This window comes from Anopheles coluzzii, chromosome 3, assembly GCF_943734685.1.
Source record: "Anopheles coluzzii chromosome 3, AcolN3, whole genome shotgun sequence".
NCBI lineage: Eukaryota > Metazoa > Arthropoda > Insecta > Diptera > Culicidae > Anopheles > Anopheles coluzzii.
Genome location: NC_064671.1, coordinates 61,333,901 through 61,360,918, shown reverse-complemented (window position 1 = coordinate 61,360,918; position 27,018 = coordinate 61,333,901). Strand labels below are relative to the sequence as shown.

The 27,018-nt window shown below is 45.0% G+C and overlaps 5 protein-coding genes across 14 annotated transcripts; 4 read left to right on the top strand and 1 right to left on the bottom strand.

The window, feature by feature from the left end:
• Positions 1-1,006: 1,006 nt before the first annotated feature.
• On the top strand, positions 1,007-1,963 carry LOC120958103 (probable elongation factor 1-beta). Its single transcript, XM_040380673.2, has 2 exons — positions 1,007-1,180; positions 1,276-1,963. The coding sequence occupies exons 1-2, from the start codon at positions 1,101-1,103 to the stop codon at positions 1,862-1,864; spliced, it is 669 nt and encodes a 222-aa protein (XP_040236607.2). The 5' UTR covers positions 1,007-1,100; the 3' UTR covers positions 1,865-1,963.
• Positions 1,964-2,558: 595 nt separating this feature from the next.
• LOC120957694 (macoilin-2) lies at positions 2,559-14,496 on the top strand. Of its 5 annotated transcripts, none has more exons than XM_040380014.2 (9): positions 2,559-2,685; positions 4,438-5,213; positions 8,728-8,872; positions 8,953-9,079; positions 9,166-9,292; positions 9,390-11,174; positions 11,259-11,550; positions 12,943-13,132; positions 13,224-14,496. In XM_040380014.2, the coding sequence occupies exons 2-9, from the start codon at positions 5,137-5,139 to the stop codon at positions 13,928-13,930; spliced, it is 3,450 nt and encodes a 1,149-aa protein (XP_040235948.1). In that variant the 5' UTR covers positions 2,559-2,685; positions 4,438-5,136; the 3' UTR covers positions 13,931-14,496. The 5 variants fall into 5 exon arrangements, with proteins under 5 accessions (XP_040235948.1, XP_040235949.1, XP_040235951.1 ...); XM_040380015.2 differs by having other exon boundaries at positions 4,184-5,213; XM_040380017.2 differs by lacking the exon at positions 2,559-2,685 and adding an exon at positions 2,695-2,783.
• Positions 14,497-16,743: 2,247 nt separating this feature from the next.
• LOC120957695 (NHL repeat-containing protein 2) lies at positions 16,744-19,707 on the bottom strand. The gene is made up of 2 exons (XM_040380018.2): positions 18,082-19,707; positions 16,744-18,018 (listed from the first exon to the last, which is right to left on the bottom strand). The coding sequence occupies exons 1-2, from the start codon at positions 19,705-19,707 to the stop codon at positions 17,179-17,181; spliced, it is 2,466 nt and encodes an 821-aa protein (XP_040235952.2). The 3' UTR covers positions 16,744-17,178.
• A 163-nt stretch (positions 19,708-19,870) lies between these two features.
• On the top strand, positions 19,871-20,409 carry LOC120957698 (dnaJ homolog subfamily C member 24-like). The gene has a single exon (XM_040380027.2). It carries the CDS (start codon positions 19,871-19,873, stop codon positions 20,330-20,332), a length of 462 nt encoding a protein of 153 aa, XP_040235961.2. The 3' UTR covers positions 20,333-20,409.
• A 125-nt stretch (positions 20,410-20,534) lies between these two features.
• On the top strand, positions 20,535-26,414 carry LOC120957697 (clathrin light chain). Of its 6 annotated transcripts, none has more exons than XM_040380022.2 (6): positions 20,536-20,879; positions 22,118-22,225; positions 24,223-24,252; positions 24,729-24,918; positions 25,255-25,266; positions 25,789-26,414. In XM_040380022.2, the coding sequence occupies exons 1-6, from the start codon at positions 20,705-20,707 to the stop codon at positions 25,970-25,972; spliced, it is 699 nt and encodes a 232-aa protein (XP_040235956.1). In that variant the 5' UTR covers positions 20,536-20,704; the 3' UTR covers positions 25,973-26,414. The 6 variants fall into 6 exon arrangements, with proteins under 6 accessions (XP_040235960.1, XP_040235959.1, XP_040235956.1 ...); XM_040380020.2 differs by having other exon boundaries at positions 20,537-20,879; positions 24,220-24,252; XM_040380026.2 differs by lacking the exon at positions 22,118-22,225 and having other exon boundaries at positions 20,535-20,879.
• Positions 26,415-27,018: the final 604 nt, after the last annotated feature.

The following is a 27,018-nucleotide window of genomic DNA, read 5'->3' as shown; positions in this document are numbered from 1 at the left end:
TAATACGCCATCTATTGATCAAACCAATGAAGCTGTGGAGCTTTTATTTTTTTTTCTATGGATACTCAATTTTCCAGTCGTTTAAGCTTAATCTGTGGCGCTTGGGATAGACTTTGGTTATAACGTACGGTGCGAATCGGCTTAAAAATATTTATTTTTCTCTTAAGTTAGTGCATTTTTTGTCGTAAAATTGGTGATATTTGGTACAAGAAAGGTCATATTATGTGTCGACATACGTATTGTAGTGTTCTGATCAATTTTAAAAGGAATATTCAGCCAAATTCAAAGTGTGTTATTGTTCCGAGTTTCGGCAGGAGTCCACAACATTGAGCTGTCAAAAATGAACATTTACTGTGTACCTATTTTCGGCAGCATTTAAAGTGAAAAATAACTTGTTTATCGTGATTTTAAAATTCCAAAAAGTTAGAATAAATTCAATAAGCATAAAATCTTTATTATACACCACTTTTTCATTGTTTTACTGTTCTGATTCTCTTAATCACAAAACCTGCCGAACCATTGGCTGACAGCAAAGCTGCCGAAAAAAAGCACAATTTATTTGATATTTTGAAAAATACGAAATGAAATGGAGTGAAACTTCGTATGTGAACATCAAATAATTACACTTTCACTACAAAATTGTGTTTTGTGAAATTTTTTACCACATTTGTGCAGAATTTCACGCTTTTAGCTACTCTGCCGAAAATAGGTACACTGCCGAAAACTGGTACAGTTACCCTAGATAAATTATATGATCAAATTTAATAAATGTAAACAAAGTTTGAATCTTGGGGACCTTACGTCAAGTGACGAATTGTCAAAATGCACTAGAATCCACCACCTGATATTTTTAAATCCACCTTGGGTTAACCTACCGAAAACTACCGATAAAATTTTGAGGCGCCTACCGAAAACCGCCAAAATAATCTGACCACACTGTTCGGGTATCGCGTTTATAGCATAGTTAACGAGTCCACTTCTGTGCACTGTCGTATTTGTCAAAAATACGTTTAAAAAAAATCTCTTTCCGTCAAATCTTCATCGCGCACACGTCGTGTCCAATCGCTCCGTTCCGAGATTTTTAAGGAAATTTGCTCAAAATGGCATTCGGAGATGTTAAGACCGCCAACGGACTGAAGGAATTGGACAAATTCCTGGCTGATCACAGCTATGTCGAAGGGTAAGCTAGTTAAAATATGGTTTCAAATTTTTGAGGTTAGCACACGGATTGCTTGCTGGAATGGTGACACGCAACCTGTTTTCCCTTCCCTCCAGATACGCTCCATCAAAGGCTGATCTGTCCGTGTTCGATGCCCTGGGCAAAGCTCCCGCCGCTACCCATGTGCACGCGCTGCGCTGGTACAACCACATCGCATCGTTCAACGCTAAGGAGCGCTCGGAATGGGGCGGTCAGGCCCTGCCACAGGTAGCCGGCGGCAAGCCGACTGTCTCCGCCGCACCGGCCGGCGGAGACGATGATGATGATGTGGATCTGTTCGGATCGGAGGATGAGGAAGAGAGCGCCGAGGCGGCCAAACTGAAGGAAGAGCGCCTGGCGGCATACAATGCAAAGAAGTCGAAGAAACCTGCCCTCATCGCCAAGAGCTCCATCATTTTGGACGTCAAACCGTGGGATGACGAAACCGACATGAAGGAAATGGAGAAGAACGTACGCAGCATCGAGATGGACGGACTGTTGTGGGGAGCGGCCAAGCTCGTACCGGTCGGCTATGGCATCCAGAAGCTGCAGATCTGCTGCGTTATCGAGGACGACAAGGTTTCGGTCGATCTGCTGACGGAGACGATTCAGGAGTTCGAGGATTACGTACAGTCTGTGGACATTGCCGCATTCAACAAGATCTAAATGTGTGTGTGCGTTTTTTGGCTTCTGTTTTAAGTTTCTACCAACTACTCTTCACAGTGCGACAAGAATGGAATAAATGAACCCATTTTACTACTCAGATTTCTTGGCATATTAGATACGAACAGCCGAAAGATACACCATTTCAGAAATCGGAGTGACCGGTGTGCATAAAAATCTATTCTTTAAACAAAAAAACGTACTTCACATCCCATATTTCGATGCAGATGCCTCTCAAAATAATACTTTATATGCAAACAGAAAACGTCATGTTGACCAGTTCAATAATTGATAATTATAACTGCTACGTTTAAATTTATGTTTAAAATGCTGCTAAAACTAACACAACAATTGAATAATTGAGATAAAAATGTCAATACCGAACCCACTGCTCATTTTCAGGCTATCCTTTTCGAATTGTGTTCTCTTAGTTCCTTAGTTATCCAAACCAACCAAATTTTACTAAAATACTTTGTCAATTGATTTTCCATCTGCTTCGGCATATTGTTTATTTTTTTATTTATTGATAATTTTTCAACGAACGAATTTCCAAATCAAACATTTTCCTTTATTGCGAACAACCCTGTACCGCGGAACCCTACAAATGTTTGGCCCGCCCGATCGCTTCCGAAGATGGTTTGAATCGGCCAACTACGCCCATAAACCCAGCCGCATGTGACAGCAGCAACAGACACAAACAAAAGCACAAGCACCAAATGCAAGACAGCAAGTGAAACGAAACGCGACTCGCTCACACAGCAGAAGTAAAATTCGGAAATATCCTGTAAAACTGCGCGCTGCCACAGTTTGGCTGGCTTTCAAAGGTGAAACTTTAACGTGTGCAGCACGTGAACGATCGAATCGTGCGACTGGTTGTTGATTATGTGCGCCTCAATTGTTTTGCCGTCGAACCAGCCGACCCGTAAAGTGCAGGGAAGAATGGGGGGGGAGAGTTCCACACATCAGAAAACCTATCTTCATCATCATCACCGATAGCGCAGAGAGCAGGCGGCTTTGGGAAATCGATTTTATGTATTGTGCTCGGGGTGACGGAGTGATCATTTGTGCTGGGGATTGTACGTTTCAGCTGTGTTCTGGCGTAAAATTCCGGTTCTTGATTCCGCACCTATTTGGGTAGCGTGTGTATGTGTCCGTGTGCGTGTGTGTGTGTTTGTAGTGCAACAGCGAAAAATGGGAAAATCTTGAATCGCTCCCTTGTGCGGTGCTCATTTTGTGATCTACTCCCCCCCGGATCATCCCCTCCCGGAGGCCTTTCATTCAAAACAGCTGGAACGGTGAAAAACGGGAGTCTGCGTCCCGCGTGGCAATCTGCGCACTATTTCCTTGTTGAATTTCTGCTCTTCCGCCCCACTGCGGAGGGAAAGTAAATCGCCAGCGGCGAGTTTTGTGATTTTCCATGAAGCCAGCTAGTTAGTTTATTCTTTTATTTTAAGCATTATGAAGGAGAAAAAAAAGATTTTCCTTCCCGTCCTGCCTTTCATAGCTTGTCCGACCGAGGGCAATAACGAGAGCATAAAGTATGTTGCCCGGAGAGAAGAGGAAAATTCGTACGAACCAGCCGTAAAGAGCTAGAGAGAGAGCGAGAAAGTGCAAGAACCCAACGCATCAACGGCGACAACGAACGGCCGTGCTGATGTACTCGAGAGCGCGCAGAAAAGCTTGTGCGTGGTATTTTTCGAAGCGGAAGCTGGTTCCATCATCCAGCGTAAACCGGAACGGAGACAACCATCCACAGAAACGATAGGCAACATCCTGCGAACGCCGAGAAGATCCCCCATTCACATAGGACAGCGATCTGTACCCTTCCTTTTGGCCACGGGTTTCCCGTGGCGGGGGTCTGATGGTAGCAGCGTTCGTGGAGGAACGAGAATACATCGGCTTCTTTTTACATGTCAGATTTTCGGAATTTGATTAACTCCAAACATTTCAAAATATGTCCACCAGGAAGGAACACGACGGGAAAAGCATATCGTGAATGTTTAAAGAAACGATAAAATAGCAAAATGTGTGTTGGTTGGTTGGTTTCGTTGTTCGGGAAAATCTCTATTCTGAATCTTCTCTTCGTTTCCATTTTTACACATACAAACAAAACCACACACGCACACACAACCCGAGGTGAGATTGAGTTAGGGTGTTGGAAAACAGATTAGCAAATTTCGTTGTGTAGTAGGCCGCCACTGCCGTCCCGGTGACGTGCTTGTGACGTTGTGCGTGGTTTCTGAGCTCGGATGAAAAGCGTTTGCCAAAAACAAGAGCAAAAATAAGATCAACACGTTTGTCAATGCATATTTTGCCACACAGGTGCAGAGGAAACTGCCACACGAGGTCGAAATTACATCTCCGCAATTGTTTGTGAGCACCGAGAGTGCAGTTGAGAGTGAGCAGGGCAAATAATCCTGGGAGGTTGTAGCGATTTTTCTTCGCCTAAATTTCCACGCATATCTTGCGTGGCACTCGTGTGTGTTTGTGTGGGTTTGTGTGCGCGCTTGTACATGCATATGTGAAGTGATTCGGGAAAATCTCAACACATGGCTTTTGTTATCACATCCCTTTAGGTGCTTTTTTGTGTTTTTGGTGCAATGTGCTGGCCGTGATAGTCTGGTGGTATATCATCTAAAAAGGAACCTTGCCGTCCCGATCCGCCCGCCCTACCCCAGCATCGTGCACGGTTTGAAGTGTGACGCGTGTTTACCGCTGGCCGTGTGTGCGGCTGAAGAAAAGGTGCATCGTTGCTCGGAGTGAAGAGAAAAGTGAAGAAGAAAACAACAACAACCAAAAGAGAGAGAGAGAGATCAAAAATTCTATATTTATCGAAAGTGGACACAGTCGCAAGGTTTGTGTGCGTGTGTGTGTGTTAGTACTAGTTGGTTTTTCCCCTTTTCATGCCAGCGATTGTGTTGTTGTGTCGTTGGCTGTGCTGCTGCTAGTGGCAACATCATCATCATAGGCGTCCTGCGAAAAACGGTGTGTGTACTCGCGCAGCGGGGCTTTCCACGCGCTGAATCGCAGTAGGCGTGAGAGTGACAGGAGCCACACAGAACACCACAGCCCTACTACACATTACTACTGCCTGCTGGTTTCGCGAGAGCGTGTGCGAGCGAACCGGGAAAGTCCCTCGATTGGTCGGCAGGATATCCGCCGGACTGAACAGCAAAGCCGGGCAGCTGCTGCCGGGCGTGGAACATTTCGTTGGGAAACGGATTCGCTACCACGGAGCTGGCCGGACCGACATCACCATCAAGCGGTGCGCTATAATGAAGAGGCGCAATGCCGACTGTGGCAAAATACGACGGCCCATCAAGAAGAACAAAATTGCGGAACAGATTGGGAGGTATGTAAGGGTATTGTTATAGTTTTACCCAGGGAAGCAATGGCATTCGTTTGACTCACTAGGGAACTGATTCAGTTTGTCGACTTTATTTAAAACAGTAATTTGGAGGACATGAGATGTACTTTTAGCTATGCGAGATAGATTCTTCTTCCTGAGCCTGGACCATAAACCCCGTCGGAATGTTTTGTGTGCATTGGGAACAATAATACCGTAACAATGATATAGAAATCATCCTGAACTCGATGGAAACCCCATCCACTCCAACAAAAGGCCGGTTCTGATTTTTTTTGCGACGCCTCCAAAAAAAGCTTTTTTGAGGATGGCTCCCGGTGAGGTGGATGTTGGGGCAACGCTGCGCGCGCGTTGTAAACAAATGAGACACAGCTTTCATGCTGCTCTGCCCCTTGCTGAGGGAAGCAGCATGAAGGGGGGGGGGGGGGGGGGGGGGGGGGGGGGGAGGAGCATGGGGGGGGAGGTACATATGCGTTGGCATTTTATTGCCAGTTAACGAAAACACACACGCGCGCACAATCCGGCCGTATCGAGCAAGCAGCCGGCAAGGCAACGGTTTTCCGCTATGCTATCGCGGTTAATGACACTTTTAACGTAACCCCCTCCCCGTGTGTTATCCTTCCGTGTGTAGCTTGCCCATTCGCCATTCCTTTATGTTGGGGAAACTGTGTAGCATACGTTATGATGATTATTTGTTTTGGCTGGTTCGTTCTCTCGACTTGAGATGATTTTGGTGCGGACTAGCTCAGTACACGCGCTCGGAAGAGACGCCACATGCCCGCGCCACCATCTTGACAGATGGTGCCGGAGGCTGTATAAAATCGATGCGGCACATTAATCGATATGTTTGTCCTAGTAGTGAAGCCTTTGCATAACGGGAGATTGTTCGAGACGATTTCACAAAATCCTATCCACGCGTTGGGGGTTTGTTTTGCCTGATCCTGAAAATATGCTCTATGCTAAGTTTTGTTTATCCATCTCCACTGTAAGATATAATTAAGTTACGGTTAAAAAGTTTTTATTATTATTAGGTCATTATTCAATGGACAGTTATGGTTTTTTATAGAGATTTTGAGCCGATTGGCATTAGCCTTTTATAACAGTTATAGTCCTGATGAATTTCATTAGGTGTAAACCTAACTTAGGCTACAAACTTCACTTATCGCCTATATCCTGGCACAAATGCGGTCTTTAAAATACTTTAGTTACGTATCGAACTCGAAAAATTGATAGACTTCATTGAAAGCTCTGCACATAAAAAATTGAGGGGTCTACTGCGCAAATATGTCTAATGAAAATAATTTCTCGTGCGCAAATATATTGCCAACAAATAAATTAGTTGTGCAATTCTCTTAATGATGATCGTCTCAAGGGTTACGACGGAGGTATTAGGAATATGGGTGCAGTTGCTTGGTCTTTTGGTAGACGTGTCGAATTTGGCAAAGGCTAAGACGTGGCTCGATTCCCATCTAGGCCATCCAATCAAGCACTACTTGGTGATTTTTTTTGCATAAAGAATTTTGTATCCCGCTTTTTTTTGCTTTAATGATAAATTCTTTGGAGTGCATATTTCAACGTAAAAAAAATATGTTGAATGTTGAAACTCATATATTTTAATATATTAATATATACTTTCTTACGATATCTTCTTCTTCTTCTTTTTGGCTCAACAACCGTTGTCGGTCAAGGCCTGCCTCTGTACCACTTATAGAGTTGGCTTTCAATGACTTTTGGATTACCCCGACATAGCAGGATAGTCAGTCCTACGTATGGCGGCACGTTCTATTTGGGGCTTGAACCCATGACGGGCATGTTGTTAAGTCGTACGAGTTGACGACTGTACCATGAACCCGGCTTAAGACCGGCTTACATTATCAAACATATTTAATAAACATAAGTTTGGTAATTTCTCACAGTCGGTCTACCCTTTGCTGGGATTGTTCGTCCTGTGCATAGATGACTTGGTTAATACAAGTTTTAAACGTGGATGAGCGTGTAGCTAAGTCGCCCGTCTGAAAAATAGACGATATTTTTTGCGGTTTGTCAATTAATGATATCCTCAAAAAACCTCTTAGCTTACCCATTTTATATCAGTTTTTTCAATTACATTATATTATATTGTATTTTATTTCAAGCTGGAATCTTCAAATTCGGGATCTCTATTTTTTCTCTCACTTGACCCTTGATTTGATTTTTTCTATTATTGATTAATTTTTAATAGTATTGTAAGATGATTTGTCCAAACGATGGTTCATGAGAATCACACAAGACTTTAAAACATAGCTGCCAAGGAAACATTGATATCAATTTCATAAAAATGATGGAATAATGAAAGATAGCCAAGGAAAAATGATGATATCAATCAATTGTGAAATCAATTTGGAACAAAAAGGTTAAGAAAGTTTACCGTAGAAGTACTAGCGTGATGAAAATATGACCATTTGTGCGATATAGGGCTATAGGGTTATGTAAATAGCTAACGTTTTATCATTCAAAAAGAAATACCGAGCAAGAGCATGACTCGTACCTACAAGTAGAGTTTGTCGCACGCCTGTATTTGGTCAAGCGATACTTGTTGCTCTGTCCTGCCCGCTAAGTATTCTTTCTCATGGGTAGTATGTCACTTTGACAACCTTACCTTAGCACTTACTGGTTTCCGAATCGATCAGATCTGGGCTATTAATTTTTGCTGTAATGTACGCGGAGATTATTTGTGTTTCGTCTCCTTTTTTCTCCATTCAATGCTCCCTTTATTCTGGTATGTGATATAATTTCTCTCACGAATAAGCAACGGAAAACAACAGCTGCAAACAACCGAGAAGCGAACGGCTTTTACTTGGTTGCAGCGGGCATTTGGTCGTCTCTGGATCTTCCCTTGCCAGATGCATTAATGGCTGCCTGTTATTCTACTGCAGTTTTTGTTAGTTCTGTTCCGGTTTCTGTTCTGTGTTGCAATCGCCGTCATCAGCTGGTGCCTTTTCATTTCTGGTTGCAACGCGTGTTTGGTGCCCAGGTCGTTTGAAGAAGTTGTTTTGAAGGTGGTCGAAGCATGTTTTCCTCCTTAGCAATGGATAATTATCATTTATCGATGGGCTGTGTTTTTATTTCTCTCTTTCTCTCTTCAGTTACACTTCGCTCTGCAAAAGAAGCTTCGTTGTTTTCTGTTTGAATTGCTCAACGCGTCTTGGTGAATGCAGATCGGTTGGCCGTCGATGTGTCTTATATGCGTCTGCTTATTCTTCCTTCCTAACCCAATGGAAACAAATTGATTCTGCCTTTCACATTTATTGCCCCGGCGTTTGCTTCCGCCTAAAAAAAGCAGCTCCTGAACGATTCATGGCCAGTGAACGAATAGCTTAGGAGCTTTATAAATCTTTTCAGCTTTGTTTAATTCTATTGTTAATACGCTCAAAGTACAAATCCCCTCGGCCAAACAGCGAGCAAAAAGAACATGTTCGAATGATGATAATGATGGATTACTTGTTATTTTTGTTCCTTTCAGCAACACCCTGCTCTACATCAAATTCCTCCTATTATGGGCGTCCGTAATAACAGCAGACTTTTTGCTCGAATTCCGTTTTGAATTCCTATGGCCGTTCTGGTTGCTGCTTCGTTCGATATATGATTCCTACAAATATAAAGGATTGGTAAGTGTGTACAATCCACCGTCTTGTATGGCACTTGACTTATGTGCCGTTTCTTATTTTTACGTCCACTTGTATTATAGGCATTTTCGGTGCTGTTCGTCTGCATAGCGGTGACATCCGATTTGGTATGTCTATTTTTCATCCCCGTTCAGTGGCTATTTTTCGCCGCCAGTACATACGTTTGGGTCCAGTACGTCTGGCATACAGGTACGCATTATATTTTACCGTATTTTAGCTCGACGAACAGACGAACACATATACCTAAATCATAATCCGTTTTTTTCATATTTTAGATAAAGGAATCTGTTTGCCAACGATAATACTGTGGATATTGTTTGTATATCTGGAGGCTGCCATACGATGGAAGGACAGTCGCAATATACCGCATCTCAATCTTTGCCGACCGTTCGCCGCTCATTGGTAAGCATGGCAGTTGGTTTCGACAGTGACCGCGTTGCAACGTCAAACGCGAAAGGGCACACAGCAATATTGATGATCATCTTGAACGATATTTCAGCATTGGCTATCCGGTGGTGACGCTTGGGTTCGGTTTCAAGAGTTACGTAGGCTTCCGCATACGGCAACGCAAGCAGCGCGAGGTAGCAAAGGATAACGACTTCTACATGCAGCTGCTGCAGGAAGCACTGCCGAAGGAGGAATCCAGGGCGCTAGAACCGCTGGCCGACGGGGCTACCGGGGCGGGCAGTGAGCAGTTGACTTCAACGAAGGAGCTCGTACCCGTAGCGACGTCGGGCAACAACCATAGTCTGAACAGTAGTAGCAACAGTGCTACGAGCAACCGAAGTGATACAGGGCAGCATCACCACCACAATCACCATAATCACAATCATCACCACCATAATCACCAACAGCAGCAGCATCATGCAAGTCACAGTAAGAGCGCGCAGAGCTACAAATCGTCCAGCAGTGGCTCCTCCTCGACGACGCATGTGAATGGGCACGTCAGCAGTGGTAGCTCGCCGTCCTCCTCGTCGACCAGTACGATGAACGGCGGCCTAAATCACGCTTCACACCAACAGCAAGGCTCTTCCAAGCATCGGAAAAGTTTGGACAAGGATAGCAGCAGCAGCAGCAGCAGCAACAGCAGCGGCAGCAATGCGTCATCCAATTCAACCAGTACGTTTAATGCTGGCAGTAAGATGAATGGTGGTAGCGGTGGCAGTGGAGGTAACTACTCCTATCACCAGACCACCACATTCCAACAGAACGGTGGTAACGCTAGCACCACCAGCAGTAGCTCCAGCGGCAGCAGTAGCGCTGGTGGTGGTAGCGCCACACACAGTACAAAAGAAAACTCGAGCACGGGAAGTCGTGGCGGCGATCATAATGGTAACATTCACTGCAACGGTGGAGCTGTGACAAAGGATGCAAAAGATGGATCCGGGCAGAGTCTGGCCGCTCGTAAAGATTACGACAAGGAGACAACGAGCAACAGTAGCAGTGCGGCCGCCGGTTCGATCGGTTCGTCTTCTTCGAGCTCCGCGAAACACTCCAATCGTTCCAAAAGTCCAACCGAAAGCAGCACGCATAGTGTGGCGGTGGGAAGCAGCAAATCGAACAGTAACAAACAGAACGGCCACATCAGTTCGCAATACCATCAGCCGGAGCTTGTACAGCAGGTGGCGTGTACGGAAGTAGCGACGGCTGGGTCAGAATCGAAAGGGGGTGGTGGTCGTTCCGGGCGCAAAAATCGGCTCAAGAAAGCTGCCGAGCAGCAGGCTCAACTGTCGGCAATTGCTAAACTTTGTGCTACCCTGGCGCTGGCGTCCTCGGTGACCACGCTAACGACAGCGGCCGGGGCCACGTTGTCATCCGGTGGTGGTGGCGACAATGCAACAACCATCACGTCAGCTTCGTACACCGGGGCTGGCAGTGTGCCGTCTGCCTCCGTTAAGGACAATCACCAACACAATAGCGAACAGGTGAAGGAATCTGGCGATGGCCGGTCTAGCAGCAGCAGTAGTGGCGCCCGAGACAGCAAAAAAGATGCCAGCGGTATGTCAGCAAATGGAACAGCGAAAGCGACCCCAGCGGCGGCAGGATCGTCGTCTGGGCAAGCTTCATCTGCTGGAGCAGCACCGCCAGTCGCTACTACCGTGGTAGTGCAGAAGGTGTGCGAATCGTGCCCACGGCTCGAAGGTGACCTAAAGAAGTTGCGGGCTGAACTGTCAACTCATCGACAGACAGAGAATGAGCTGCGTCAAAAGTATGATTCCAACACGGGCAACCTGAAATCGTGTCTACAGGCTAAGCAGAAGGAATACGACGAACTACAGAGCAGGTAGGAGCAATCGGTTAAAATCGAGCAGCAATCCAGCTCTAGACTAAACCTTTCTTTTCCCTTCTTTCGTTCGAATCGTTGCAGATACCAAGAGCTTAGCAGCCAGCGGCAGCAGGAACGGCAAAATTTGCAAACCGTTGAACGACGGCTGGGTGAAGAGCGGCGCCACCGTCAATCGCTCGAGGCTCAGCTGAACAATGAGCGCAAGTACCGGAAGCAGGCCGAGGAGAAGGCGGCGCGCTCCGAGTGTGGCGAGTCGTGCAAGATGAAAAAGCAACAGATGGAAATGGAAATCGACAAGCTGCAGCACGAAGTGATAAACGCGGAGGAGGGCAAGCTGATGGCCGAAAAGCAGGCTCGCAACTATGAGCAGGAGGTAATTTTGCAATAGTTTAGGACAAATCCCATGCTTTGCTCGATAGTTGTGAATAGGCAACATTCCAAGGAACTATTGTTTGATCTTTCCGCTTCCATCGTAAAAAAAAGATTCGCAGCCTTTTTGCGTTTCCACGACACGTTTCTTCTGTGGTTTCGAAAATGACGATTTTATGAACGTATACACATTGACATTTGTGTTTACCTAAATCACTAAAAACCTTTAAACGAAGGTTCTCCCATGCGCGGGGATCCCAAAAAGAAGTTGAAATACCAAAATTCACAGTTCTCTTTACAACTGTCAAAAGATTACGAGCAAAGATTCCATCTAGCCTACCGCAGATGGCAAAAATAACACGAAAAAGATTCGCCGAACGCTGCTCGATTTTCCGTTGCATGGGAGAGACGGTGATATTGACAGGAGTTTTCAAACAGAAATCGTTTCATGGAAACAAGATTAATTAATCTAAGCAGATTAGTGGCGGGAGCTCGGGACCGATACAAATGCTGGAATCGATTGCGATTCCGTACCCGTTCCCGGAGTCAATTCCGGAGCTGATTTGGAGTTTGCTCCGGAATCTGCGATCGTAATCGGATCCGGAATTGGAATCTACCTGGGAATTGCAATTTGCCGCGGTAACGAAATCAGGATTGACTCCAGAAATGGAATCAGCTCCGGAATGAGAATCAGTTCTTTAATTGATATAAGAAGTTTCAGAAGCGATATCAGTCCGGGAATCTCTATGAAAATGGATCGTTTACAAGTAAATTTTGATTCTTTGGGGCTATCAACTAGTGATAGGCAAAACGACTTCGATTGGTTTCAGACAATTTTGAAGGCGGCTCTAGATCAACGGCCGAGTCGGCTCCGGAGCCGACTCAGAAGCCGTTAGTTGGAAGCCGGCTCCGGAGCCGTTGGTGCGCCCCAAAAACGCCCATCACTACTATCAATACGTAGCATCATTGAACCCAAACGCCTATTCTTATAGAAATGCCAAAACCGACTCCGTTTCTAAGCCAATTCCGATTCCTTAGCCGATTTCAATTCCGGAACCGATTCCGATCCCTGAGCCGATTCCGGAACCAATTCCGAATCCGATTTCAATTCCGGTGCCAATTCCGAATCCGATTTCAATTCCGATACTGATTCCGATCCCGTAGCCGATTTCGATTCGGTTCCACAAACTGATTCTAGACCTGTTGTCCGGAAACGATTTCGACAAAAACTTCATTTTTCCCATCACTAAAGCAGATGAATGGTTTATCAGAGATTCGTGGCTCGAAGCGTGAGACTTTTCTCACCTGGTCTGGAAATACCTGGACACAACAGAGTCGATTATACGATTATGCTTTGTATTTGTTCTGCCTATCTGACCTTTCCTTTACCTTTCAGATGAGAAAGTACGAGCTACAGCTGCGAAGCCGTGAATCGCAACCCAACACAGAAGTGTTGATCAGCGCTTTGGCCGTGATGCGGGAAAAGAACGAAACGCTGGAGAAGAACCTGTCGGCCGAAACGAGAGTTAAGCTGGACTTATTCTCAGCCCTGGGGGGCACCAGGCGAGAGGTGGAAATTCTCACCTGTACGTAACCTGTAGCGCTCACACGACAATTTGTACGATTACGGTGGGGAGTATATTAAATCCAATTTTGCATCCATTTTTTCATTGCCAGGTTCCTTGCGATCGAAGGAAAAGGAAATACTCGATCTTAATGCAAAAATCGTGCAGCTCGTGGCGGTCATGCCCAACGATGCCCTCGGGCTGACCAGCCATGGTGGGGGAGGTGGAACGGACGGGTCGTCGATGATGCGATTGGCCGACGCACCACAGCTTCTGCCGCAATCGCTGTCGAGCGGGCATCTGAACGGGATGGGGCCGGTTAGCGGTGGTGGAGCTGGGGGAGGTGGTGTTGCTGGAGGCACAGGCGGGGTAGGCGGTATGCATCAAACCAGTCAGCAGCAGCAACAGCAGCAGCAACAGCAGCAACAGCAACAACAACAGCAGCAGCAGCAGCAACAACCAAGCCCATTGTCGCACATGGTGGTGCAGAACGGACCATCGTTCTGCAGTCAATTAGGTAGCCTCGGGGTGCTAACATCCACGATGACGACGCTGCCCTCGTCGTCGGTGCTGGCCGGTCCGAACTCGAGTGCGGCGAACAATGGCTGCGGCGTCGTCCACCCGTCGTCCGGTACTGTCTGCGTCGGTTTGCCATCGCTGGGCGGCCCTGGCAGTGGCAACAATGGAGGACAAATAGTACAAATGCAAAACGCAAACAGTGGTGGCGCCAACGGCGGCAACTGTCCCTCCAGTCTCGATCCGAATGCGACGATTTACACGCCGAAGAACAACGGCATGGTCGGCGGCACCGAAGCCTGACCGCATGAGTTATCGTTTTTCCCGCCCGGCAATGTCACCTTTTCAGCGCTCCCATCGGCATCCTCGCTAGCGCTGTTTGTCAGCCTGGACAGCAGCGCTGGTGGGACCGTCAGCACCACTGCTACATCCACTGCTAACGCCAGCGCAACAAATCCAATTAGCAGCAGCAGCATCGCCACCACCAACAACCTGATCAGCGCTAGCGTGGCCAACCTGGCGCAACAGTTCAACGCACACCATGCTCAACATTCAGTGGCCGGTTCTGCTGCAAGCAGTTTGCCGTCACACTCAACGTCGCTGCTGACGCAAACGAATCATCCTGCCCATCAGCACTTTCAGCAGCAGCAGCAGCAGCCGCAACAGAATTCGCAGTACCATCCGCAACAGAAACAGCAATCGCATCATCAACAACAACAGCAGCATCGACAACATCCGCCAAACGATCCGTTCGTTTAATTTGCTACAACGCATCACGCATCGGAAACTTTCTTCACGTTCGATTTGTTGTGTTTGGTTCGTTGGGTTAAAATTTTCTACATTGAACTTCTTTTTTCTCTCTCTTTTAATCTTTAAACTGTCTAGCTTCTCCTTCCCGCCGTGGTGACGAAAATTTCGCAACACAGGGAAAGGCTTTTACTGCTTCTTCGAATACACTGTTCAAACGTAACACGCATGTTTCGCTGTGCAGCTCCCGAAAGCTCTGAAACGGTTTTTGATCTCATAAGAATAATCTCTCTCCCGCGCCACCCCCCGTACGAGCTTGTCCATCGTTCACTTGCGCTGTACAAAGGTTACGGTAGGGTTAATAATTTACCTGAAACACGCACCTTGTGGGACGTGTTTGCTTTTTTATTTTAATTATTTTGCACAAAGTTCCTACATTTTTCTTTCTTCGAACATTATCTGTTAATTGACTGGTCGGTTCGGCCATAATTTGTGCTGATCTTCTGAATATGACTCTCTCTGTGTATTTTCCTCCATTTAATACAATTTATTCTAGGCTATCGCTTAGTGTTTCAAAGGAATTTTAGCTGATTTGGCATCGTACTTAGGACTGTACTTTGGTGTGATCCAAACATCCTAAACTCACTCCATTCACGGGAAAAGGAGAATAGAGTGTCTAATGCTAGTTCCTTCCATTACTCTACGTTGTGCTGCTTGTCGAGCATTACTTTTCCTCTTCCTCTAAGTTGTCCCTGATTTGGCTGCAGAGAGCGCAAAGGCGAGACAGCAACATATGGTTTGTGCGCGCCCATTGCGGATGTCTATACGCACTGATGTTCAGCTGCGTTGCCCTTCCCTGTGGGTCCCTTTCTACCTTAAAAGCCACCATTCTTGGCCAGAGCGGTTTTGTAAAATGAAAAAATGCAAACAAGAAAATGATATGTATCGTGTGCCGGGAAGGAGGAATTTGCAGACATAATGTTGTGATATTCATATTACTTAAATATATATACACGTACAATATATATTCTTACAATTAATATTAAATATATATTTTTACAATTAATCGTAACTATAGATTATTTATCATGTACACACATACATACACACACAAACGTTGTAAAACAAAACAACAACAACAAAAAACACTCTAAAGCGGTTTAGTGGAAAAACAACTATTTAAACAAAAAAAAAAATGATCCCGTAACCCGTTTTAACACAAAATTCAATCATAAAAAAGGCAGATGCCTTTTGAAAGCATGCCTTTCTTTTTGGTGAAATTTCGAGTGATAGTTCGGAATGAAGTTTTTTTGGCATTCAAAATTTTTGTCTTCTTCAAATTATGACTCTCGCTCCAAAAAAAACCTGCCGATAGTAAACTGCCGCAAGTACTGATACTTTCAATGCTGTTTAGTTAAGTTTCGCATCCTAAATAGTTAGACTCTGAGTGTGTGTGTGTATTTTTTTAGTTAGTTAGTAACATTCATCGAAAGCGTCGCACGAAAGTAGTTTGATTTTGAGCTGATTCCTGCTGCTTTGAGAGTTTCGTTTTTGGTTTTTCGATTAGAAAAAGGCACACGTTGTAAGTTGCGTTTTTTTTTGTTATCTTTACAACACAAAATACGATTGCGCTAATAAACAAACGTCGATACATTGGCCATTGCTGCTGGCAGAAGTAAAAGAATGAATTGAATTGGAAAAGCTATGCTTTTCCGATGTATGCACCACCACCACCACACGCCCCGCTCATTCTTGGATGGTGGGGTGACGGGCTCAACCGCACACGAAACAACACAAACTCCTTACACAAGCTAATTTCAAACAACTAAGGAAAAAACAACAACAGAAAACACAGAAAACAAAGCTGTATAATTTATCGTAGAACATCATCCGAAGAAAAGGTGCGCGCAAATTTTGGCGAAAGTGGGACGGACAGAAGCAAGTGTACGAAAAAACGACAACAAAACAGCTGAGGGAAGAAAAATAAACCTGAAAAGGCAAAAAGAACTCGCGCAATGATGCATGTATTATAGAGGGAGAGGAAAATCGATAAAAGATAAAGTAAACGGAAGAAGAGGATGAAAACTGCGCGGGAGGGACAATTAGTAAACGATAAGGTACGTACTACAAACACACACAAACACTTATACGGACAAACAACATAACAAAACAAATATCTCGAGAATGATAACAGAGCAACAAAACAACATTAAGAACATAAAAACATACAAGAAGAACGAATATATGGTGTAATTAACGCACTGAAGAGATTAAACCGCGAAGGTGATAAATGCAAATGAAAAGCAAAGAGGAAACCTGCTTCGGGCATTGCTTGCGTTTAGTTGAGAAACATTCGAAATATTTGCTGCTTTATGTTATCTTGGAAGCTTTTTTTATTTAGACACCATTTGGTCGACAGTGCGGTTTTGTATTGTTTGAAAATCTATCCGAACGCAAGTCGTTGAGGCATCAGATTGTCGATTGCATGTTCGAGAAACACTGTGCGGTGCAGTTCATCGTGTTCGTGTTCCCTGAAATCCAGCCGTAAAGCTGCAGCTGCAGATGATGATTGATGAAGGCAAAAAAGATATCAAAAGTTTAACGAAATCAAAAAAACTACCACAATAGATGCAACACCCAAGGGAAGGTACACATGCTGCTGCATGTGCCACCAACTCTTACTAATTAAATGACTATAACAAATGCAACTACATCGTCCCGTGATGTATCCTACGACTCGAAGGTAAAAACATTAAAAAGAGCGCTTTTGTTCGTTGTGCCGGATGCGCTTAATAGCAGCTTACTTAGGGCTGCTGCAGCGCTACCGTTTTGCGGGACAGCTGCAGCTCGTACGTTTCCTGCGCATCGTAACGGTCCACATTTGGGTGGCCCGCTTCGGACGCCGAGTATTGCACCTCCAGCAGCACGACAAACTCTTTCGGGAAGCAAATGTCCCCTTCGCAGAGGTTCAGCTTGAAGGTAAGCGCGACCGGATTCGACGGTTCGTTGCCATTCGTTGCGTCGTTCCCGGGCGGAAGTGCAATCAGCAGCTGAAGCGTTTTCGTATCGATCGTGCCCTTGGTACTGTCACAACTCCATCCACCGGCCGGCAGCTCCAGGGACCATTGTTGTGGTGCGCCCTCGGTCAGCTTGGTCGTTTGCTCGGGGAAGGTGAAATTAAACGTCAACCGGAGGGAGCTCTGACCCGCGTTGGGATGCATTGTGATTGGACGCGCAGGCTTCAGGGTCAGTGTGCCGGAACGGCGACCTTCTTGCTCCGCTTCGCCCGCCACACTGTCCAGCTCTTCCGGCACGCGGAAATTTAACTTCAGCGGACGGATGGTACAGTCGGTAAGGTTGGCCACCAGCAGCTCGTGGTTGTTGGTGTCGGCAATGTACAGCAGCTGCCCGGAGCGGTCCAAACACAGGCCGGCCGGTTCGTTGAAGCGTCTAACTGCACCGTTCGCTTCACGGAACTCGCACGTCGTGGCACAGTTCGTTGCGGCGTCGATTTTCTTAATCTTGTGATTGTACGTATCGGCGAAGTAGATGAAGCCGTCCTGTGGGTTGTAGGCTACACCGAGCGGGTGCTGAAACTTGGCCCCGTACTGCTTTCCATCCACATCGCCGAAAGCGAACAGATCCTGTGTGAACAAAAGAGAAACCGAATTATGCGTGATTTTCAAACACGACTCCCACCTTCTTACCAATGGATTACGATCGCCCCCGGCCACGGCCATCACTTTGCCATCGGCAAGTGAAATTTTCCTGATCGCCGAACTTTCGCTGTCCGCAAGATAGACCTCCTTCGCCGTTCGATTTATCGCCAACCCGGACGGTTGCGCGAACGCCGCACTCTGCGGGTACGATGTGTTGCGGTTCTGCTCGTGGCCGTTGCCCGCAATAGCCCAGCACGTTCCGGCACCGTACTTCTTGAACTTCCACCAGATGGTGTCCTGCAGGAAGAGGGCCCAGATCTGGTGAATGCCGGCCATCGCTATCAACAGCACGTCCTTGGACGGCGGTGCGCTCGCCTCGTCCGCATGGAACGACATGTCCAGATCGCGCGTCGAGTACACGGCCACATCCCACGGCGAGGACAGCAGCTGCTCTCGACCCACCTTCCCCCCGGTGCGGTCGTTCCCCTGCGTGCCATTGCCAGCGATGGTGCTGACGAGCCGCGCCTTCAGGTCGATACGCCGCACGGCATGGTTTTCGTTGTCCGCCACAAACACCACGTCCGTGCCCTGGAACGCCACACCCTGCGGGGCGTTGAACCGTGCCTTGGTGAAATTACCGTCCACGAAGCCGCTCTGCTTGCCGCCCACCTTGTGCAGCACCGTGCCAGCACTGTCGACGATCAGCACCCGATGGTTGCCCGAATCCGAAACGGCAAACAGTTGCTCCTCGCTGCCGCCCGCACCGGTCGGCACGGAGCACGCGACCTTGCCCGGGTACTTCATGTTGGACGCAATCGCCCCACTGCTGACCAGGTTGATCGGCAGCGAATGGCGCTTTATCTCGCCCTTCTCCCTGTAGAACCGGATCGCACTGCCGACGTACAGCTTCAGGTCCTCGTAATTGCCCTCGCCCATGATCACAAACAGCGGGTTGGCCCGCGGTCCGAGGATCATCAGCGTGGGCCAGCATTGGACGCGCAGCTTGCGCCACATCGCCGACACGTTGTCGTTCACGACGGGGTGCGAAATTTCGTACCGCTCGACCGCCGCCCGGATGTTGGCGGAGTCCTTCTCGTTCCGGAACTTGGCGCTGTGCACGCCGACCACGGCCAGCCCCTCCTCGATCGGGTACAGATGCTCGAGCCGCTTCAGGTTCGGCAGGATGTGCATGCAGTTGATGCAGCAGTAGGTGAAGAAGTCCAGCACCACGACCTTGCCGCGCAGCGATCCCTGCAGCGTTAGCGGCTCCGTCACGTTGAACCAGTCCAGGCCGTCCGGAAACTCGGCCGTCACGCTTTTGCCGTCCCGGTCGGCCACCTTCAGGTAGTCGTGGACGAGCTTCTGCCGCCTGCCCGCATTGCTGCCGGCCGCGTACAGATCCTCCGCCAGCTGGTTGCTGTTGCAGGCCAAGACCTCCATCGCGTCCTGACCCTCGGGCGACGAGCTCATCCTGGTACCTATCTTGACGGCGACGCTCGGGTGGTGAAGGAGGTGGGGAAACGTTCGCTGGATAAGGTGATGATGGGATCGGGAACTTTCACGCACGGCAGCAGCAGCGATTGTTTTGATCGGTGACGTTTCACATCGGAATGCAGCAGGCGTTTGACGGATCGCACCAGCTCGCGAGAAACGACGCAGCAAAACAACAAACATGGCACGTGTTTGTGTGTGCGTGTGATTGTTTTGGTGTGCACGAAGGACTAGCAAAGCATGCAGCAATAAAACAGGTGTGAAAAATGTGCTTTTGGATGAGAAAATTATGCAAATAATCACAGTTTCTCACTGGGTTATCTTTTTCAGCATTTTCCGCCCCGCAATGTCACGCGGCAGTGAGACAAGCAGCCACCGCCTATCGTTCTACGACGTGCTGGAAGTTTCCCGCACAGCCACCTTGGAAGAAATCCGTCGATCCTATCAAACCCTCGCCCTACGATATCACCCGGACAAGCGAAAAGCCTCGGAACGGGAAGCAGGCGGCGACGAACGCGCGGATCAATTCATCCGCATCGATGAGGCGTGGAAAACGCTGCGGGACGAACGTTTGCGTCGAATTTACGACGCCGAGCAGATGCAGCGGGCGGAGGAATACTTTGTGAACGAAATCCTTACCGAGGCCGATTTCGAGCGGGATGCGGAACAGGGGGATGTGCTGTTGCGCACGTGTCGGTGCGGGGGATACTATATTCTGCCGGAGGATGTGCAGCCGGGCGAATCGATCTACGTTTCGTGCGATGAGTGTTCATTGATAGTGCAGGTTAATACAGTGCCGCAGCGTTAAGGCTACCATCCTGGCCAAATGGGATTTGCAAATTTGTAAAGTTGATTTAAAAAATATACTCCTATTTAACTAAAATACCACGAAAGATGTAAAAAACAAAGTTAATTTCAACTTATCGTTTACGCTATCTACAAACTGATCGTTTTGTGATCTATTTATCTTGGCCATCGCTAAACGTCAAACGCGTCTGCCAGCTGTCAAGTTTTCCGTCGCGTCATTAACAAAAAAAAATCGAATCGAAAAAGTTTTCCCCGTGTCCAGAGAGGAGCAGCAGCCAAACGATTTGTTCGATTAAATACCGTCGCGCGAGAAAATCGGTCGTGTGTTTACTTCCCGAAACTAGTGTGGTGTCATCACTCCTACTCCATCATCATGAACGCATTCGGCGATAATTTCGAACAGCAGTCGGAGGTGGATCCGGCGGCCGAGTTTTTGGCCCGCGAACAGAACGCCCTCGCTGGACTGGAGGATGAAATTCCCCCCGTGGCCGCTGGAGCGGGGACCTCCGCCAATGGTTCCGTCAATGGCGATCCCGTGCCGAAAGCAGGTGCGTGTGTAGACAAGGCAGCTTCCACAAGTCGTTTTGCCCATTGAAGTGCAAGGCATCATACAGTCTCGGGTGTCGTACACATTGTTGGGGTGTGAGGGGGAAGGATTGCTGCTCACCAACACACATTCGTCTTAACAACATTAGTCATCTCCACCCTCGGTGCCGGACCGGGTGCCATATGCATATTTTTGATGTTTGATTTGTTGGAGAATCTTTCTCTGTTTGTCTGTGCTAACCCCAATCGGGGATGGGTTGTTGGTTCGTTAATTCAATTAACAAGGAACGAAACTTGATAATGCATCCCCTTCGTGCGTGCGTGTCCCAACGCCCCCGAGCGCGATGGATGGATAGTGCTTTCTGCCAACATATCGTTAGTGTGCTTCGATGTCATAAGTGTGCTTATCACATATGCATTACACACACACGGACACACACACATCACTGCATAATGTAAACGCTTATCTACTGTTTCGCACAGCTTCCTACACTTGCGATGCCTATTTTTTCCGTTGTTCCGTATTGTTTTCTGATGCACAAGCATCAAGTATGTGCTTGTTACTGTCCAAAAACTGCTTTTTCCCTTTGGCTTCATTTCCATGTTGTTCCATGGATGTTCCGTCCTGTTAATACGCTATCACAATTTTACAACATCCAAAACACACACAAGGGACTATTATGTGCTAAAAAGTCCCTCCGTTAATCATTACAACTCCCACCGACATAAAATAGTCCATTTTTTAATCGATCATATTCCGATCCATCCAAATGCCGCGGCGCCAAGCAGCTGTGCATGTAATCGTTTGTTTTTTTTCTAATCTAATTTTTGTTCATTTCATGTTTTCTTTCTTTTATTCTTTCTTTGCTCCGGATACGACACAACCAATGTTCACGCCCATTCTGCGCCGGCCACTCGGGGCATGATCGTGCTCTTTGTTTTTGGCTTACTACTACTACTACTACTACTACTACCACTTCTACCCAATTTTCTTCGGTTTTCGCCTGTTAACGATATGGTGGTGTCGTGCCGTTTATGCTAATAACGTTAATCTACTAACGGAAAAACAAAACCAACTGACGCTTGTTTAAAAAAAAACAAACACTCAAAATTGTGCCAAAATTGCGCGCCGCAAACGATTTTGTTTTCTTTTGCTTCACGAAAATCGCGATCACACACACACACCCCCTATCGTACGCATACGAACAATAATCTCTCTCACATACACACGAACACACAGAATCGACAGGACTCGAAAACGAGCTAAACGGAAGCTTTGAAATGATCAGTAATGCCGATGCGCAAGATCCGCCCACCACTACTACTGGCGATAATAATCTCAACACAGGTAAATACATTACTAACGCAGAAGAAAACAAAAAAAAAAGATCAAAAATAGAAATCCCACCCCAAAAAGATACGAATGTTTTATCTACTACCAACGTCTTATTCAGGGAGTAAGTAGTTCATTTAGTACTGTTCTTTAGCGAGTTTTTTCTTAAATAACGTTCCGTCTTTTGTTGAGCCATGTTATGGCTATGGCATCCTGACTTACTTCCCATTCTCTGTACCTTTCCATATAGTGACTAATATTTGTCCATGGTAGTTTATCATTGTCATTTCTTTTATCACTTGCCCCATCCTTACCTTCCTTTTAAAAGGAACTTGTTCTCAATCTATCCATCCAAAAATTTTGTCCCCTTTCGGTTTGGAATTGCGCATTCGGTTTGCAAATGATCGAAAATGTATCCCTATTTACGGTTAATCAGTTTCTTGTCGCAGAAAACATATACACAAATTCTCAATAACACACAGTACTGCTTTTGCGTTTTAAACATAATGTTTATTTTTTATATTTTTCTTTTACCAAAATTGTTCTTCAAAAGTCCTTTATGTCGAATACCGGATAAAACGTCCTCGTTCGCGCCTATTTATGGTATATTTATGATATTGTATTCCTGCCTAATTGTAATTGTGCTTAATAACAGGTCCAAACAACACCTTCATAGCAAATGCTACTTTAGACTTTGCGTTAGAATGTTACATTAAGAATACAAGAGGTATAAAACTTGTATTTAATATTTTCTAAATTAATCCTTGTGCACTTTCATGTGATAGCTTAGAATTATCCTCGAATTGTCGTTTTTTTCAGTTCAAGTTAGGAACATGCAATAATAATTTTAATTAAATGACATTAACATTTTTCTTGTACAAACAGATGAATATAGTATGAAAAAAGCTAATAATTGTGGCAAATATAAACATACAACCTTTCGTCGTATATGTTTTAAGAGAACAATCGTTTTCTTCCGGAATTATAAATTATATACATACAAACTCGCTTCTACTACGCCTTTCATCAGCTTTTTAGTAATGATATTTAATAACAACAAAATCGGTACCTCTGAAGAATGTGATAAAACCAACGTAATGCAAGGGATAAAATGCTCTCATTTTATCAATCCTTTTTTTTTTCTATTTATCGAATACATTAGCAATTGTCTATGATGTAATTGTAAGTAATTGTCTATGATGAAAATACGATGTAGTTTCTCTACGGTTGATCTTAAAGACACTTCCTTGTAAATGACCATTTAGTTTTAGTTAAATGTTTTACCAACTGGGAAGAACAATGCATTCCTCTTAACTAGTTATGCATAAATTATATGTAATATTTACTATAATTAAAGTTTATAATTATTATTAATTATTATATTTGCATCATGACTTTCACTTCCGATCAGAAAGTGTCAAGGAAGTATTGCATAACTATGAGAACCCTTGGAAAACCCTGTAACCTTCACTCGATCACTAAATTGGCTTTTAGAGAGACTAATATTTTTTTTTTTAGAAAAGGATGAAATTACAGCGTTATGTTCATATTAGAGTTAGTGTTCATATTACAGATATGATATATATCCTCACGAGATAAATCGATATAGATTAACAAACCTCCCTTCATGTGAATATAATTTTATTAGTTTTTAAACATATAGTTATTCTTTATATAGTTTATTCTTTAAAGGACATGACCCACACTGACTCAAGACGAAATTCATCAACTCTACAGAAAAAATGAATGGAAGTAGATTCCAGTTTACGTGTTTACCGTGCCAACAAACAAACAAACACACCCACAACCCTACGCGCCTCTCTTTGCAACACACGTGCAATTTGTTGTAGCGTGTTTCCGCTTCGTTCTTTTTGTGTCACTCTTGTGTACTATAAAGTAGTGTTTAAGTTTCGCCGTATCGTATACGCGTTTCCCATTTGGTTTCGTTTTGTGTTTTAGTCTAATAATATTTGTACAAATGTGTTTCTTTTTCTCTCGATCTCTCTTAGAAGATGATAATGATGATTTTGCAGGCTTCACAGGTAAGTGGCGCAAAGGTGGGGGAAATGGAATGAAAATTTGGGCATTAATTTTCTATCTCACTTTCTAACTTCTCTAACGTGCCTTGTTACGCGCAAATGTCGTTCTTACTGTAAATCCCTTTTTATTTAGCGTTTTTTGTTCTTAAATTTATTTAGCTGTATTTGTTGTAATTTATTCTTTAATGGCTGCTGTAGTTTTTGTTAGCATTGGCAAAACAGACAACACTAAATTAAAAACATTTAAACTTTGTTGTAGAACCATTTTAATCTACAATGAAAGCATCCTTTTCACTCTTCTAGTTACTATAGTGATACAATATTTAAAGCAGCAGACTACTCTTGAAATGATTAAACAAAATAACGATTTAACTACACTATCCCTTCTAATATCAGAGTGAATTGTGTAAAATTTCGACCACAACACTCTACCTGCTATTTCGATATTACAATTTCATCCTTCCTTTCCTGCCCCGCAGTGCCGAAGCAAGTGACGGAGGAACCGGAAAAGATACGCAAATGGCGCGAAGATCAGAAGGCTCGCCTGGAGGAAAAGGACCGCGAGGAGGAACGCAAAAAGGACGAACTGCGCGAACAGGCCCGCAAGGAGCTGGAGGACTGGTACAAGCATCACGAGGAAACCATTTCCAAGACAAAGTCAGCCAACAGGTAAGCTCTGCTCTGCTGCTGCGCTCAGTCGATCATATCAGTTGTGGCGCCGTGCTGTGTACAAAAAAAAACTACTGCGGGAAAAAGTGACCAACCCCTCCTCCGCCACCAGGAGTGTTGTGTTGCGAGATTTCGTGGACAGTCCCGGATGGGGTTGGGGGCAGTACAGATTTGGGATAATGTTTTTGTTTTATATTCTAACCCGTCTGAAACCGTTCTTTTCTCTTTTGCTAAAACAAACAAACAAACACAAAAACAAAACAAAACTGTAACGTACTAACCAATCAACTTTTGCGCGATTTGTTTGATTTTGTTGATACGCGCCAAAACACACAGGGAATCGGCCAAGTAAGTAAACCGGAACTAAACCATACCGAAACCAAAAAGCACTCAATAATAGTAAAACAAACCGTTGTGTTTCTCACAGTTTGATTTGGCTTGCATTTTATTCCCATACTTTCTTTCATCCATTTTAATTTTATTGAAATTTGTTTGCGATTAGTTGATTTAGTTGATTTTATTCCGAAAAAAACTGAATGAATCTCAGACGATGTGTGTGTATGTGTCCCTTTTATTTATCTTTTTCTTTTGGTGTAATACTAAATTTATATACTAACTTCGAGAGTGTGTGATAGTGTGTATATATGTGTGTGTGCATTTGTTACTAACCCGTGATGGTCATCGGTTGCAATGACATTTAACCTCCCGTTCATCTTCAATTGGCATGTTTTACGTTTGCGCCTCCCTTTATATTGTTTTGCATCATTTTTTTAGTAACGATGATAGTATTGTTTTGCACGCGGCGTTCACTATCGAAGCGACTAATTGGTGTGCCATTTTCTTCCTCTTCTTCGTTTGCCTGTTTTGCAGAAACGCCGAAAAGCAGTTCGTGGCTGAGACGGACGAAATCGAACCGGGCACGGAATGGGAACGGATCGCCAAACTGTGCGACTTCAACCCGAAGACGAACAAATCGAACAAAGACATCTCGCGTATGCGTTCCATCATTTTGCAGCTCAAACAGAATCCACTCCAGGCTACGAAGAAGGTTTAAGGCGCACGGGCAGAGGTACGCTTTTACACGCTTCTAGCATTCGTTTTGGGGGGATTAGAAAAGCATACGCAGACAGATCAAGGGCGAATGGAAGTGAAGGATGTGGGGAATGGGACGAATGGATAGAAAGTTCAGGAGGTTAAAGCAAATGAACCTTAAAGCGTTATTGAGATAATATAAATATTAACTATAGTTAATACAGTGCAACACTCGGACATTGCACGCCGCAATGTGCAACGATGCATGATGGGTGGTAGCAAAAGGCGTATAAATAATACCTGTATAAGTTACTGGTTAAAGTTGAAGCAAAAGAAAAGAAAAGAAAGAATTCCTCACACATATAATAGCAACACGATACATTCATGTGCAGATATGCCGTTAGCGATATATAAAGGTATAATACATATTTGAAAATAAACGATACACGAAAGGATGTCGTACACATGATGGCTGTTTGGTGTTCAATGCACCATTTCTTTCAAGTCAGTAAATCCGAACACCTCCATGTGTGGGGGGATATAAAACAAACAAACAAGTTGTCCCGCTTTTTTATTATTATTATCTCTTCTTAAACATTCATCCACACGATAATGATGTATTAGTTGCGCGATGGAGTTAGTTAGAATGTTAGTTGTAGGTTTTTCTTATTAAAAAACATACTGATGTTATAAAGAGAGACAGATGGACAAAAAGGTGTATTATTAAGAACACGCGTGCATGGTTCTTTTGTTTTTTCATGTGCCAATGTGAAATATTAATTCTCAATAATTTGTTTTGTTTCTGGCGCCTTTTCAAACAATCACGGGTGAAAGTACTACAGCAATTATAACATTTGGTCTTTTTGCATTTGTTTCTTGTCTCTTTTTTATGTTCGCTTTTTTGCTTCGTGTTCGAAAAACTCTGCTTTGAACAACATGTTAAAAACTGCGATGGTGTAATAACGATAGTTTATATTTTTTTTCATATTATTATATTGCTTTCTTACGAAATTTCATACGTGTGTGTGTTTTAAGGAAACTTACTAAGTAGGGGAACCTGGGGCGAAA

What these genes read in the sequence shown, in the direction of transcription:
- LOC120957697 (XM_040380020.2), top strand. Translation starts at nt 20,705, where the DNA reads ATGAACGCATTCGGCGATAATTTCGAACAGCAGTCGGAGGTGGATCCG. An exon ending in CGATCCCGTGCCGAAAGCAG is followed by an intron (nt 20,880 to 22,117) that starts GTGCGTGTGTAG and finishes ACGAACACACAG; the next exon opens with AATCGACAGGACTCGAAAAC. An exon ending in TGATTTTGCAGGCTTCACAG is followed by an intron (nt 24,253 to 24,728) that starts GTAAGTGGCGCA and finishes CCTGCCCCGCAG; the next exon opens with TGCCGAAGCAAGTGACGGAG.
- LOC120957695 (XM_040380018.2), bottom strand. Translation starts at nt 19,707, where the DNA reads ATGTTTGTTGTTTTGCTGCGTCGTTTCTCGCGAGCTGGTGCGATCCGT. An exon ending in GGGGCGATCGTAATCCATTG is followed by an intron (nt 18,019 to 18,081) that starts GTAAGAAGGTGG and finishes TTGTTCACACAG; the next exon opens with GATCTGTTCGCTTTCGGCGA.
- LOC120957694 (XM_040380014.2), top strand. Translation starts at nt 5,137, where the DNA reads ATGAAGAGGCGCAATGCCGACTGTGGCAAAATACGACGGCCCATCAAG. An exon ending in CCAGTACGTCTGGCATACAG is followed by an intron (nt 9,080 to 9,165) that starts GTACGCATTATA and finishes TTCATATTTTAG; the next exon opens with ATAAAGGAATCTGTTTGCCA. An exon ending in AGAGGTGGAAATTCTCACCT is followed by an intron (nt 13,133 to 13,223) that starts GTACGTAACCTG and finishes TTTCATTGCCAG; the next exon opens with GTTCCTTGCGATCGAAGGAA.
- LOC120957698 (XM_040380027.2), top strand. Translation starts at nt 19,871, where the DNA reads ATGTCACGCGGCAGTGAGACAAGCAGCCACCGCCTATCGTTCTACGAC.
- LOC120958103 (XM_040380673.2), top strand. Translation starts at nt 1,101, where the DNA reads ATGGCATTCGGAGATGTTAAGACCGCCAACGGACTGAAGGAATTGGAC. An exon ending in GATCACAGCTATGTCGAAGG is followed by an intron (nt 1,181 to 1,275) that starts GTAAGCTAGTTA and finishes CCTTCCCTCCAG; the next exon opens with ATACGCTCCATCAAAGGCTG.